The sequence below is a fragment of the Aspergillus pseudotamarii genome (assembly GCF_009193445.1).
Source record: "Aspergillus pseudotamarii strain CBS 117625 unplaced genomic scaffold BDV38scaffold_12, whole genome shotgun sequence".
NCBI lineage: Eukaryota > Fungi > Ascomycota > Eurotiomycetes > Eurotiales > Aspergillaceae > Aspergillus > Aspergillus pseudotamarii.
Window position 1 is genome coordinate 664,324 of NW_022475026.1, and position 15,549 is coordinate 679,872.

Consider the following 15,549-nt stretch of genomic DNA (forward strand, 5'->3'; position numbering starts at 1 on the left):
ACTACTAGTTGCGTTATTCAAGGTTGCCCCCACACTTGCTGTACGTCAGAAGCCAATAATGATGAAGGAACCCCCTGTACAGTACTACTAGTAAGGGGTATGTGCAATCTGCTTTCAGGGCTCCATCTAACAGGAGGAGTACCGGACGCTAGAGCCTAGGCGCCAAGTTAGGCTGACTGGCTTATTAATTTGGCCAAGCTTTAATCCCGCCTTGGTACTATTTTCAACTGAAATTTATTAGCCAAAGTGAAACTGACTAACCCCTACTCCAGAGATACTAACTATTTGACAACCTGTACAGAGTATAGTAGGTATATTACTTCCAAGTTGTATTCAGCGGCGACAAGGATATACATGAGTAATACAAGTGGAAGAGATCTATATTATACTATAACTAGAACCAATTTATACCTTGTCAATTCCTTCATATATATTTGATCCAGTCTTTGACTGCGGCGCCCTAAGATATGGCCACTCGACTTGGCGCCAGGTGAAGCAAAGAATCCAAGTACTGTACATACATGCAGTACAACCAGCACACTAAATACCTAGAGTAATCACAGTACCATACTGAACCGAGCCAGTGTTATTGCTCGGCTGATCAAGGAATACACCCAACGCGGATCGATTGTCTCCAGGACGGAATCAGTGGAAAGGCTAATATGGTGGGGGTTCTAAAGCATGTGACCCCAATCCCTAGGTCATATACTTCCAAACTCCCACTGTAGCCATCTAATGAGTAAATAAGAAGAGGCGGGGAAGTTCTCATGGAAACATACACGCTGAAAATTAAGACATAGTCATTGGTTTTAAAACTCAACGGACGTCAGAATGTTTAATAGACATTCTGGCTCCTTGTATATCTCCATCCAGCCATCACACTCGACTGCAATGATTCTGCCGTCAATGCACACCCGTCTCCACCTCTCATCCGTCTCATGGAATACAATCTTAAGCCTCTCAATCTCCGAGTAGAAGACACTCCTGTCAAACACATGCTGACCTCCCTGATACGCGGAGGCCATTAACTGCATGGCTTTTTCGGAAGGTACCGGACCAAAGTGGATGATTCTCAAGCGACCGTCCAGTGGAACAGACTCGGGTGAGATCACGAACTCACGTTCAAGTCTCGGGACCATCGTTGCCAGCACATACATGTGTTCTTTAATCTCCATGATCTCAACATACTCGCTGTTAGCTTCATTATCCCACCTGGTGAGACTAATTGTACCAGCATATCTATGGCTTTCGGCACCGCTTGGAGGGAAGAGAAGTTCCTCTGCAGCCAATTTAAACCTATCGGCACCAAAGCTGCGGTATTCAGTGGTATCACTATCGGCAACTAAGGCGGCGTGTATGCCCCAGCTTGCAACAACCGCACCATGTACCTTCGGAATTTCATACTTGCTTTTAAAGTTGGCACTTATACTAGCCCGAGCACGGCCTTCCTCGGTGACATATTGTGCGCCGGGTGAAAACTTGGCGCCGAAGGTCGGTAAAGGCCTCGGTCTTCCTCGCAGCAGCTCGTTCAACCAGGTTGTTGGATGTGAAGTGAGTCCCAGGGAACTAGCCATTGCATTTCCAGTTCCTGTGGGGACTAAGACAATGGTGGGCCGGGTGATTGAGTGCCACGGGGCACTGTATATCGCATCGACTACGTCGACTATTCCTCCATCCCCTGAGAGGAGGATAATGGTCTCATGGATGCCTGTCTGGGCGCAAGGAAGAAAGTCTGACTTGCATAGATCCGTGATGGTCCGTGAGGATCGTGTCTCATGGATGTTGTAATCACATACACCAAGTTGCAATAGGAAAGGCTGTAGAATATTTCTGTACAAATTCTTGGCAGCCCCTGTTCCCGACGCTGTGGATACGATTATATGGATTTCAGTTTCGTGTGAGCACAAATGACGAGGGAGCTCTGTGCACAAGTACTGAGAACGCAGTGTGGGCGACAGAGATGTAAGCTGAATACTTTCCAGGTACGTGGAATCCTCTGTATTTGTATCTTCAGATCTTCTCTGAAGAAACAGCAACTTATAACCAACTTCAGTACACATAGTTTCAGGAAGAACACAGACTATGTCATCGATAGCGACTATTATTTCCTTCCATTGGTTATAGCACCGGACATAGTTTTCAATCAGATCAGCACGGAACTGACTTGAATCTGGTAGTTGGGCCATGGATTCTCTTGCTTGCGTCATTAAAGACAATGAAGTAAAAAAAATACTCTACTTCGCACCTTTATCTTTTTCTGCTCTCGTTTGTTCTCTTATCTAATAAATGGCGATCGCTGATAAGAATCAAGATGCTGGGTTACTGATGGAGGCGGTTGAGTGAGCGAGCGAGATCCGTGGGAAACACTCAAATAGGAATAAAAGTTGAACAAATTACACGCTAGGTTATGCTTACTGTCTGGTGGGGTAAAATGTTTTGAGTGACAACCACGACCAAAGGATTACTAAATCCTACAATCGGTCAATTATTAGGTACTCCATAACCTAAATTAATCACTAGGCAGGCTGCTAGGAAGGTAGGTAGCCTCCGCCTTTGAGAGTTGGTAGTTTTATTTCATGACATTGATTCATAATAACAACAAGGGAGCCACATGCGGCCCATAAAATTTCGACAAAGTTGGACGCATGTAATATACAGGGGGATCAAGATCCCTCCTCATGGGCCGGGACATGTTTATCGCTCAGGTTCACTGCAATAAATGTTTTCGGGAGCTTGACTCTGAACAGGAACATTTGTCAGTACTAACCTAGGATAAATCGTAGATAACAGACATGTTGGATGAGGCTTACGTGTCAAATTTTGCTTTGAGCGTCTCAATAACGTTCTTCCAGTCTTGGTGAGCGGTTAGGCTTCGCCTAGGGGCGCAACCGATTGCATGTCTCGAATCGAGCTGCACATCAAGGGGATCAAATGCATGGCACCCAGGGCTGATCGAGATACGAATTGAATAAGAATTCGTCGATGACTCAGAATCCTTAGCTTCATAAAGTTCGAAGCATATTTGAGATAGATAATCTAACTCGGGGATAGCCCGCCGAGCGATTTTCGTCTGAATACCACCTTCCAAGATGCAATTCAGGAGGGTGTATATGTGAGACTCCTTTGTGAAATAGAAGAAGGACTTGGCATCTGGCGAGGCCTGAACTTCTTCCAAATCCCTAACGATCTCTTGGAGTAATGGTAAAGATGTTAACAAACCGATCTCCAGCTTTTCCGTATCAGTAATTCCATACTCCTGAGGAGTGACATAGTCAAAAAGAACCTTCGCCAACTTGTACAACTCTCTTAACTTAGATAACCTGCTATCCAGCTTAGCTTTCTTGGCACTTGAGCCTGGATATAACTTGAAATAGTGATCGTAGGTGTCATCCAGGGCCCTGAAATGCGGCATTGATTCAAATGCATGCATTCGTCGCTTCAGCCCCAATCGACGCGCAAAAGTTGAACTGTCCGCATGCTCCTCGTTCCTTTCATGATTTACACCTTCGTTACCTGGTATGATGTCTCCGATAGCAGTGTTTCGCGTCCTCGAATTGGAATAACCTTCCCCCTCCACATCATCGTCGGTGTCCGGAGGCATAAACACCCATTCCAAGAATTGCCGGTTGTGGAGAGCATCAAATTTCATACTATCGTATAGTTCAGAGAGTTTGCTAGGATCAACCTTCTCCGTGTCGCAAAACTCGGCGAAAAGCTTCTCCCACCTCTCTTTGAAAAGCATAGCGTCCTCACCAGTGCACCAGCGTCCCTGAATAGAAGCCAATGGAGAAGCCTCACCGTGTGTGTTGGAAGGACCATCATTAGGAGAGTATGGTTCAAACGGACGGCTCGATGAACTCTCAAGTTTCCGGAAATTGTGCCTCATAACATCCCGATGAAACTTCATAAGCTCAACAACCGTAGCGAGGACGACTGAAGGCTCTGGGATATTATCTTTAGGCCATGTGAACTGCGAGGGTGCGGATCCTTCTCGCAAAAGCAGCTTCAGTTTCTTTTTCACTTTGTCCATAAGATCTTTCGCGGCGTTCGAGTCATCTAAAAGGTCTTTCCGGACTTGTATGAAATCGTCCGGAAGCTCCTTTTGATCGAGGAAAGAGCAGGCCCATATTTGAGCTATGAGACTCGCTTAGCTAGCTACCTACTAAGCCGAAGAATGCGTAGACTTACCGCTGGTACTCACTCTTCGCTCGGAGCTCGTGAATATCCGAACGTTATTCAAAGCTTCCTTGTTCATTAATTTTAAGTCATCGCGCATATTAAGACCGAGGTCCTGAGATTGGTAGCGCGCTGCATGTGTTGGCTCACCCCCCCATTTGATTACAAGCTGGAGCTTGTCTAAAATGAGATCGTTCTCTGCAGCAGAAAACCTGGAGAAAGTGGCACCAGATATAGAGTCGCTCCGGGTCTGGGTCCTAGTTAATTTTTCACCCCCCCCGGGCGCCTCACCAAGACTAGGGGACCCAGGTGTATCCGGGATGCCCTCGGCAGGCTTCGTTGGAACCGTGGAGATCTCTTGTTCACGCGATTCTTCTGGTTTTCGCTTGCGAAACATCGGCTTTATTTGAACCTTTGTCCCAGGCCAACCACCTTTCTTCTCAAGGGATGTACGGAGAAGTTTGAGCTTATCCATATCTTCAAGTTCTCGCTCCATTGCCACCTTAACTGCATCGGAAACGCTGGCCAGTGCAGCCTCGCCTTTGATGACCACTTCTTCTTGATGTCCCTTCAGGAGATCAATAAAAGGTTGGCTGTGGAAAGTAAACTTGAATTTTTGCTTCGGTGTGCGATCTGCATGCCGGATAACTGCTACCATACCCTTGAGCTTCCACGAGTGTTTAGAAGCTGGGGGTGGAGGAGGGGCGTCATCAACAGAATCTGTTGACGTGACAGATGCATTTGCAGTCTGAGGAACTAAACCTCCTGAGAATGAAAACCTTTCCCGTCCGCTCGGTTTTTTATGGTTATTCCCATTATCTAGCCCCTCAAACGTGGAAGAGGTAGACAGCCCTGGAAGGGTACTTTCCGGGAGAACATTGTCGGGGCTTTTGTGGCCCGGAGGACTTCCATGAAGCTTGGATGCGCTAGGGGATTTCAACAGAGTCTTCAATGAGTGCCTGTGAGACACAGAGTTCCTCCAGGAATGGTTCAAATCTTGGTGGAAAGATTCAGATTCCAGGGTCCCTTCACGTCTGCGTTTCTCATGTAGGAAAATATCTTTCAAGATACTGGCACATCTGTCATAATAGTCATTGTTATCTTTGACGAAGCTCCAGCCATTAACATCAATCACATAGCTTCTGTCACCAACACGAAGCATGTCAAAGCCACAAATGCGCTGGCCAAACCCGTTCGATATTTTAGAAGCAATTGTCGCCTCGTCCCTGCTTAATTTGGTTATGTACCTAAGCTCCTTTCCGTGCGTATTGCGACGGACAAGCCCGTCGACTACGGGTGACTTCCGTGTTTCCGCATGACAAAAGTCTGGGCCGACAGTGTAGGCCTTGACGTCCTCAGAATTATCCACCCTCACAAACTGTTCATAGATATAGCTGGAATCATTTTCCGTCACTGACCTAGGAATGACCAGGTTTGGATCATATTCAGAACTTTTATTTCCAACTTTTCGGAAGAGCCTCCGGCCGCCGCCACCGTATTGCTGATCGTTAGGAAAGTATATGTGAATGTTATGATTCTCCCCATTGACCGGTTTTTCAACGAACGGCTTTCTAAATACCTTCCCGTCCACGATTAAAGAGTCACCATCATCAGACATTGCCACTTCCTTCGTCCTAGAGAGACCTCCTCCGGTGCCGTCCTCGGGGCCTTCAAGCTTGACCCCGGTCAGTTGATATACGTGTTGGGCAAGTTCAGGAGACTCCAATGTTGGACCACCATCTCGGTTAACTTCTAACCGCTTTGGCGTAGGAACACTCATGTTGTCTAATATCCTCAAACAAAGTCGCCGATCCCATAGGACCTTCTGCATCGGCAAGTCGTTGACACAAAACGGCTTTCGGAGCCTCGCATATGCAATAGCCTTGTCCAATGGGAAGCCGTCCGAAAAGAACGCAATGAGATAGTCACATACGGGCCAGTTCTCTACAGCTTCGTCGAGGATCACCTTGTCACCAAAAACAATTACTTCAAACCCGCCCTTGGATTGAAGACGAGTCAGTATGTTTTGGCTAGGTTTGCTGCGAGCTTTGACATCTAGAGCACAGACTCCAATCTTTCCTAAGCTAGGGGGTGCAGGCTCAGCCTCGCTAATGGAACTTGCGGCCGTGCTTCCACTCATTCTTCTTGGTGCTCTGCTAGAAGAACGGGTGGAAGGATGGTTACTGCGCCCTGTGGTCTGATTATCAGACGTGCAATCGGTTTTGTTGGCCTTGGCTTGGTGGGACTGCATGCCATGTATTCCTCTCAAGGCGACGGGCGATTCATTCTGGTCGACCAGAGATGTTGTTGATTCATCTGTCTTGTCAAGGCCAGCACTTGATGAAGAGGCAGCCAATCTTGTAACGCTCTCTATGCTGCTTTTAGAAGATCCAACTCCAACAGAACGACTGCTACTACGGTCACAATTCTGATCCATCCAGGAGAAAAATAAGAGAGAGAGGAGGGGAGGGAGAGGGAGGGAAAGCAAGTCCTATGTGCCGCCTGAAGACAGCAAACAATAGTCTTAATAACTGTGAACTTCGATGACGGAACTGAGGGTTGCGGGTGATTGAAAAGCTTTCTGTAAAGCACACAACCTTGAGGAGAAGAAATGGGATGCAAAAAAAGGGGCGGTTGAGTGGCGGATTAGCGGTCTTTGCAGTGGTTTGCTTCTGGCCCGTAATAGATTCTATCAAAACTCCCTTGAAAAGAGAGCCCAGAGGAGAATGGAAGGAAAACAAAAAGGCAAAAATAAAACAGTTGTGCTTATCAAATAACAGGAATTGATCACATTACTACTTTAATTTTTGAAGTAAGCCAGTCTCATACCTTCAGCTCAATACTTTAGAGAGGAAGAAGAACGGCACCTACGAAGTATGTCAGAGAATGTACGTCACTATCATCCTAGTTAATATTTTACTGCAAGCGGAGTCTGTTTTTACTTTCACTTTTTTTTTTTTTTTCCTTTTTTGCTTTTCCCTAGGGTGGTGGTGCACATACACATTACCGAGCCAGTAGATACAGTGTGACAGTACATACCGGTTCATTACACAATAAACCTCCATAGAATACGAAGCAATGCTCTGCTCATATTGATTAGCTTTCTTATCAGGAACCAGAGGGCCTACAGAGTACAGACATCTACTCTGGAGTTAACTTTAGACGGATACGTTAGCGATTTAGCCTTTAGTGACTCATAATCTCAAAGTAGGAGAATATCTTCTCCCATACCAATGCTAACTCGTAGCTGAGAAGGATAACTATCATGTACCTATTTAAGTAAGCAGTACTCCGTACAGAGTAATGTATTCAGTAAGCGAACCGCCACTGTAAGCCAGCCGCCATCTCCAAAACATATAGTAAATTCGATATATGCCACTTTTATATATCAATAACTATATTTATTTTCTATCTAGTTGTTTGTCTATAGCTATAAATAAGACTTATAAATATTATATCTAAATTTCAAGAATATATAAACTCTATATTATTATTATACTAAAAATTAGACTTCTATAAGCCAGAAATATATATATTTTAATTATTAAACTGAATAATTGCTAAAACTTTCTAAATGGTCTAGATACAATCTAAAGGCCTTAAGCTATAAGGGAAAGAGATATGTACTAGTCAGGGTAGAGGACCTGTCAAGTAGGTAAGGATATATAGGTAGAAAGGCAAGCAGTAGATACTCTATAGACAGAAGACTAATTTTTACCTTTCGTTTATTAATATCAAGCTATTTTTTATAATTAAAAGAGATCTTCTTTTTTTAATAAAATAGAATTGAGAAAAGAATATTATCTATTATTAAAAAAGTAATAGATATATTCTTTAATATTGCTGTTCAGTTCTTGAGATATCTATATACAGCGGGCAGGGTATACAATACAGTTATCATACAGTCACCCTGGAATCCGTGACAGAAAGTGTTCTTTTATCTCTATTATTGGGATATCAGATTGTAATTTATCGGATTTACTATATATTTTGGAGATGGCGGCTGGCTTACAATGGCGGTTTGCTTACCGGTTACGTTATACTCCGTAACGTATTTGGTAAACAAGCAGCCACAGCAAGCCAGCCGCCAGCTCTGGTTTTCTATACAAATTGGCAATTTTTGACGCTCGAATATCTCAGTAACTAGAAATAGTAAAGGTATAATATCTAGTTTATAATAGAAAGATTAATATAGTTAATAGTTTAATTAATATTAAATATTACAGCTATATTTTTAATATTCTAGATCTATAGCTTAAAATAAAGAGAAAAAAAATTATAAAAAAAAATTAGATACTGACTTATATACTGACTTTTATATTATAAACTAGATATTATACTCTTACTATTTGTGGTTGCTGAGATATTCAAGTGTCAAAAATTGCCAATTTGTATGGAATACCAGAGCTGGCCGCTGGCTTGCAGTGGCCGCTCGTTTACCAGTTACGTTATCTGCAGCACATTAAAAAGCTGGTGCTTATTTCTGTGCAAACTCTCAGAGCGGAAAGTACGTACCGTAGGTACGTACAGAGTACTCCCGTATCAATGGGAAACGCTAATGCCGATCTGCTTCGGTGATAATACCGTTTTTCCGGGAGTAAAAAAGGGAAGGAAAAAAAAAAAAAGCCCCGGCCGTACCGTCAAAGCGGCAAGAATAAACTTGGTTACTAGAACTTGTTTCGTTTTCGATATCAACTCCTGCTGCGTCCCCATTTTCATATCGAGCATATTATCCTTTATATAATGCCGTCCCTCACGGATGATGCATTTGACATGCCACTGGCCAAGAGGCAGAAAAGGACTATAGACCAGGATGTTCGAACAGGGCCACAAACGGCTGGGTCCAAAGTTTTCTCTCCGTTTCGAGTACGTGAGACAATATTTGAGCACTTAACCCATCACTCCTAAAAGTCATCGCTTTTTCTGCACCTATTCCTTTTTGATCTCGTAACTGATGTTCCTCAATGTAAGACTTTGGGGCTAGTGTCTCCTACAACTGTTCCCTTTACGTCAGTTCGTTTAGGCAAAGCAACTTACCAGATCTCAACATCGGTCGGACGTTCGGTTCAGACCTATGATTTACGGCGAGGGCTAAATCTTGTGTTCATCAGTCGACCTCAAACTCCAGATACCATCACGGCTACATTCGCATGGCAGGACAAGGTTTTTGTGGCATGGGGTCATCTCCGGCCCGGTTCCCCTGGGGGCGTTTGGGTGTACAAGCGTGGCAAGAAGATTGCATCGCTCGAGGCTTCCAAAGATGCCACGGAGCCCATTATACGGCTCCTTGTTTTTGGGTCTTGGGTTGTGGGATGCGGCAGCGAACGTATTCAGGTGTGGAAAAATACTACATACCAATACTACACCTCTTTGGTCCCTCCGCGCACCAAGGACTCATCTGGGAAACAAGTATACACAGGTCAAGTGTGCACTATGCCAACGTATCTTAACAAGGTCTTTGTTGGGCGATATGATGGAGGCATTGATATCTGGAACGTGAAAACAGGGAAGATGATTTACACAATGCTTCCATCATCTTCAAAAGCCGGCGCTGTAACTGTGCTCCAGCCCACTCCTGTATTATCCCTAATTGCAGTTGCCTGCAAGAGTGGTGCACTATACATTCGCAATGTCGAGACCGACCAGATCGCATTGTCCTTACAGATGGGCTCGTCAGATGCGCCACGGATAACCTCGATATCGTTCCGGACAGATGGCCTAGGCGCGGGCGAAGATGGTCGAAGACCAGGTGTTATGGCAACGGCTTGCATAGACAGTGGAGATATCACAATGTGGGATTTGAACCACGGTGGTAGAGTTGTGGGGATGCTTCGAGGCGCACATCGAGTTACCATGGGTGGGAAGGGATTGGGGGTAAATCATATTGAATTTTTGGATGGGCAGCCGGTAATGGTCTCATCTGGGAAGGATAACGCCCTCAAGACATGGATTTTTGACGAGCTACCGTTTTCGCCTATTCCCAGACCCCTTCACTCGAGGAGCGGTCATTCTGCTGCAGTTACTACCCTCGAGTTCTTACCTTCCGCTTCGGACGGTTCTGAATTCGGCGGTAAGTGGCTACTGAGCGCAAGCAAGGATTGCAGTCTCTGGGGTTTCAGTATACGAAAGGATAGCCAGAATACTGAGATATCTCAAGGAGCTGTGGAACACAAAGCGAAAAAACTTGTTGGTTCGAAGACTGTGACGGGGGCACAAGAGCTCAAAGCACCGGAAGTAACCTGCATCGCCTGCTCCCTTAATCGCGATGGAGGAATGGGCGTTACAACATCCGGTCCGATCTGGGCAAACCCAAAATCGATCAATACGGATGCTTCAAACAAGACAGGCTGGGAGAGTGTTCTGACAGGTCATCGTGGGGATAAATTCGCTCGAACTTGGTTCTGGGGTAAGAAGAAAGCTGGGCGTTGGGCATTTGAAACGGGAGATAAAATGGAGGTTAAGGTAAGCGGAACCCTATAAAGCAGTGGACTCAATCTAACTGAGTCGGTATCAGAGTGTCGCTATTTCGCAATGCGGAACTTTTGCATTGGTTGGGTCAGCAGGAGGTAGCATCGATATGTTTAACATGCAATCCGGTTTATACCGACAGAGCTTTCCCAGTCGTGGCCTCAAGAAAGCTTCCAAAGGCAATGGTGCTAAGCATAGCAAAGCAGTCACCGGGGTAGCTATTGACGGATTGAACCAAGCAGTTATTAGCTGTGGGCTTGATGGGAAAGTGAAGGTAAGATTTCCAAACCCCTTTCCGTGTAGTATTAGACTAATCGTTCTCAACAATTCAGTTTTGGGACTTCACCTCGGGATCACTTGCCGATGAACTCGACTGGTATCCGATGACATCCATCACTGGACTTCGATACAACAGCACGAGCGAACTGGTTGCATTCAGCTGCGACGATCTTTCTATCCGTGTTGTTGACATAGAAACGAGGAAAGTCGTTCGTGAGTTCTGGGGTTGTGTAGGTCAAATAAATGATTTTACATTTTCCTCTGATGGACGATGGATCATTGCCGCTTCGATGGATTCTATCATCCGAGTATGGGACTTACCGACAGGACATCTCATTGACCTCTTCCGTGTTCCCAGCACGTGCACTGCATTGGCTATGTCATCCACTGGCGAATTTCTAGCCACCGCCCATGCAGATGGACTGGGTGTCAGTCTCTGGTCCAACAGAAGTTTATTTGTACCTATATCAACCAGGAATTTGGATGAAGCTGACATTGCAGACGTCGGGGCTCCTACTATTTCTGGTGAGACTGGGGTGGGGGCAATTGAAGCTGCATTCTTAGAGGACTATCAGCCAAGTGACGCCGAAGGACCCATGTTATCCACAGAACAACTCAGTCGTGATATGGTCACGCTCAGCGTTGTCCCCAAGAGCAAGTGGCAGACCATGCTTCATTTGGACCTAATCAAGGTAAGATGCCTTCCCTGTAGAGATCCAACCCTAGGAGCTTTCCTTAACAGTTTGTAGGAACGCAATAAACCCAAAGACCCTCCAAAAGCCCCGGAGAAGGCACCATTTTTCCTGCCAACAGCTTCCGAAAAAGGTAATCCTGATGAAAATCTCGATCCTAATCTCCTAGCTGATATTACAATCACCGAACGCTCGCGTGTCGCCAAGCTGCAACATTCTATGAGTGCTGGCATCACAGGTTCCCGGTTTACTGCACTCTTACGGTCCGGTCGAGATACAGGGGACTTTCAACCCTTCATCGAGTATTTCAAGTCTGTGTCTCCGGCAAAGGCCGATCTAGAGATCAGGTCATTGGATCCTCGGATACACGAGGGTCACTCTGAATTATCAGACTTCGTTCTCGCCCTGTCTACCCGTCTCCGCTCAAAATTGGACTTCGAGCTTGTCAACGCCTGGATGGCAATGTTTCTGAAAGTCCATGCTGATGTTGTGATGAAGTGCTCAGAGTCTGAGGGAAACGAAGCATTGAGGGAGGCATTGGCCAGCTGGAGTATGGCACAACAACGGGAAGGGCAGCGCTTGGCTGAACTGGTCGGGTATTGCCGTGGTGTTATAGGATTCCTTCGATCTTCGCGCTAGTTTGTTAACATATGCCCCAAGGCAGCGATGTTTTTCGCTGTCCTGTTGATACGTATAGTTTCATCTCTCTTTTCTATATTATGTTCAATGTGTTCGTAACGCTATTGAAATTCTTAAACAAACATTGTGGGATGGTCAACTTATTCCATGGGCAACAAGTCATACATGTTGTTTATCTTGTGTGACCTATGGTTGCCTACTCTAGACCCATCCTGCTGCGAAACCAATGAGTACGAAAATAGCTGCTGTTTTGTGAACCCCACAGCATCGGGGATCTCGCTGCAATTTCCTTCTTTTCCCAATCCTTGAAGAAGTCGATGCACGAGTGCGCTAACACAAGATATGTTAAGCGTCTCATCCATCATGCTTGGGGTCGGCCCCATGATCATATGTAGCGGGGGTAGATTGCTAAGTATGGATTTCAACTCCGCCATGTTGTCACATGTATCCATTGAGCTTTCAAGTAATTGTCCTAAAATTCTTAGTGAGTATAGCACTGCCTGGATCTGTGCAGTGAGCTGCATATCCTTCCAGTCAAAGTTCTCATTCATATATCCCAGGGTAAGAAAGCGGCTCAATCGCGCATGATCAAGTGTTACAAGGCTTGAATCTGCTTCATGCAGTTCACAAAGCGCAAACATGATCCAGTATGCTGGTAAAGCTGTGTCAGCCTCGACCTTGTTCTGTACTGACCTCAGGCGAACCAAGAGAACTTCTGCTTCCGTCATGATCCAATTCTCATTGCCGAGGACCACCTTATCCACAGCGATCCTCCCTCCCCGTCGGGCGAATTCATTGACAAAGCCAACTCTGTTAGAAACCGGACGAGAAGCGTTTAAAACTGAGTATGCCAGGCTCCTGTACAAGCGGCCTTCAGCCCATGCACAACGCCTGGCATGATCCTCGTTCAAGACTGCAAGGTACATGTGCGGTGCTTCCAGGACCATGTGACCTTGTCGCCATTCAAACTGCCAGAACAGCTCCGAGACCCTTGCATCAAGATGCGGCAAGCTTTGCAGTTTTGTCGCTTCAAACCCATGCATGCTTTGTTGGTATTCCTGGATAAAAGCCTGATAGTCCGATGTGTTTTCGGATCCCTCGCAAGAGCTGTTTGCTCGCTGGACAAGCTCTGCTGTTCCAGCATCTGGGTGAGTTTTAAGTTCAAAAGCAAAGCGCAAAATATCTGTAATCCCCAACCGGCGGGCAATCAATGCCGGGCTCAAACTCATGGCTCTTATTTGCCGTTCTGATGGCCTGTGAGGGTCCCAACCAACAACCTCGACGGAGTTCAGGAAAATTATAGAACCCTGGGGCCCTATATCATGGAGAAGAAGGTCTGAGTCGTTTGTTAGAATGGACGAATTTGTGCATTTTGCGAAGTAGGCACAATAGGCATCCGCTTCTCCAGGGACCATTACGGTCATGTCCGCCCAAGGAAAATCCTTGATCTCAATCGATTGCATGCACAGGGCATCTCTCGCTGCAGTAACGATATTCTCTTTGTTCCATCTCAGTTTAAGATCCTCAAACACCGCGGGAACCATGAAGGGGTTCTCGGGGAGATCATTATACCTCGCAAGTAAGGCCCGGCCTTGTAGGATGTTTTCAAGGGCGATTGCACGCTTGCCGCTAAACCCACTAGAGTTCTGAAGGGCACTCTGGGGTTTGAGGCGAAGCAATTCAAGTTTCCTTCTGGATTTTTCCAGTCGAAGGAGCCGTGTTTTTCGTTTTTCGGAAGGCAAAGCGCCGTCGAAACATATTCGTTCTCTGGTGAAGATTAACAATACTGTTCACAATGCTCGGAGCGTGTGTATCAAATACATCTTTACACCGGTAATAGTCAGAAGCAGGAGATAAATCATAACCCCACAACTTACTTCATTACAAGTAGGTTGTGCGTCTGGAAATTCAGTTCTCGAATCTGACCAGGATAGTAACCGCCAAAAGACATGGTAAACAAGACTAGGTCCATCGATCACAACAGACTGGACATGGGCGACTCCATCCTGCCGCTTTTGCAGCCTGCCCTCGAGTAGGACAGCTTCGGAAAATGGACGTAGATGCCGTGTGAGACGCGGTATTCCCATAGTACTGAGGTGTCGCTTTGACACCTGTGTTTGGGTGGTCCTGTATATCACGAGGAGGTGGGTTACACTTAGAAACTAGAGTTGATATCAGGTTAGGCACAGATCCAAAATCTAGTACCCACTCCCGACTAGGCCTAGGAATGGTCCGGTCCCGGTCCCAATATTTAGGACTGGGCCTGGATTTTACAGTCTTTGATCTTTTCTTATATTACTAAAAACTGTACTATAGTCTTCTATGGTTCTAAATAGTTTTTATTCCAGAGAATTACTATTATATAATTTTACTAAAATTTTCTATTTTTAAGTATATAAATATAATGATTTATTATTATAGTTTTATATAATTATAATAGTATTTAGTAAGAATATTAAATAATATTAATATTCTATCTACAATTTTTATATTTTAATAAAATAATATTAAAATTAATTCTATTTTTTAAATTTAGAATTAAATAATGATATAAATATCTTGTTACACCCGGGGCTTTGTTATCAAGTTGTCATATGGAAGGAAGTTGCTGTCATGTGGAAGTAAGTTGTTCCTTCTATTAGGTGCGCCGTATGGGTATAGATATGCTGTAGAAGACAGTTAGCTAGAGCAGAAAAGAGATATATATAATATTAGCCTATCTCCGGCAAAACCGGTACTCTTACGAGTTACAGTCAAAAAAAAATAGATAATTAAAAGTATACAAAATATAATATTAATATATTATAAAGTTACAAGAACCTAAGAATATAAAGAATATAAAAGTATTAAAAATATAATATTAAAAATTTAAAATTACCAATATATTATAAAATTATAAAGACCTAAAAATATAAAAATATATATACAACTAGAAAATTATATCTCTCTTATATTAGTATGATTTTTACAAATATAGGATTTATATTAGGCCGAACAAGATCTCCAAAAGCTCTCCAAGCTTAGAAATTAAGAGTATCTTTTTATATCTTTTATTCAGACTTAATCTAATACTATACTACTATAATATAGATTACTAATCTAGAATTCTATTTAATAGTTTACTCAGTCTTGTTTAATAGATTATTAAATAAATTTAGTAAAGAATCAATTTATTCTAATATTCTAGTAATTAATAGTACTTAGTAAAATTATTTATATTAAAAATATTTTAATTTAAAAATTATATTCTCTTTTACTTAATAATAAACTGTTTAATTTATTCTCTAAATTTTAA

General features: G+C 44.0%; 4 protein-coding genes across 4 annotated transcripts; 1 reads left to right on the top strand and 3 right to left on the bottom strand.

Moving 5' to 3' along the window:
- Positions 1 to 326: 326 nt before the first annotated feature.
- BDV38DRAFT_240562 (diacylglycerol/lipid kinase family protein) lies at positions 327 to 2,547 on the bottom strand. The gene has a single exon (XM_032053906.1). It carries the CDS (start codon positions 2,205 to 2,207, stop codon positions 810 to 812), a length of 1,398 nt encoding a protein of 465 aa, XP_031916451.1. The 5' UTR covers positions 2,208 to 2,547; the 3' UTR covers positions 327 to 809.
- Positions 2,548 to 2,557: 10 nt separating this feature from the next.
- On the bottom strand, positions 2,558 to 6,702 carry BDV38DRAFT_29406 (inositol polyphosphate kinase VIP1). The gene is made up of 3 exons (XM_032062412.1): positions 4,189 to 6,702; positions 2,811 to 4,134; positions 2,558 to 2,739 (listed from the first exon to the last, which is right to left on the bottom strand). Exons 1-3 carry the CDS (start codon positions 6,611 to 6,613, stop codon positions 2,664 to 2,666), a joined length of 3,825 nt encoding a protein of 1,274 aa, XP_031916452.1. The 5' UTR covers positions 6,614 to 6,702; the 3' UTR covers positions 2,558 to 2,663.
- A 2,217-nt stretch (positions 6,703 to 8,919) lies between these two features.
- On the top strand, positions 8,920 to 12,254 carry BDV38DRAFT_269349 (rRNA-processing protein UTP21; the record flags this gene model as incomplete). The annotated part of the gene is made up of 5 exons (XM_032056957.1): positions 8,920 to 9,046; positions 9,161 to 10,638; positions 10,691 to 10,918; positions 10,977 to 11,615; positions 11,673 to 12,254. 5 exons carry the CDS (start codon positions 8,920 to 8,922, stop codon positions 12,252 to 12,254), a joined length of 3,054 nt encoding a protein of 1,017 aa, XP_031916453.1.
- A 140-nt stretch (positions 12,255 to 12,394) lies between these two features.
- Positions 12,395 to 14,205, bottom strand: BDV38DRAFT_280390 (XPG domain containing-domain-containing protein; the record flags this gene model as incomplete). The annotated part of the gene is made up of 2 exons (XM_032059298.1): positions 12,395 to 14,021; positions 14,132 to 14,205. The coding sequence occupies 2 exons, from the start codon at positions 14,203 to 14,205 to the stop codon at positions 12,395 to 12,397; spliced, it is 1,701 nt and encodes a 566-aa protein (XP_031916454.1).
- Positions 14,206 to 15,549: the final 1,344 nt, after the last annotated feature.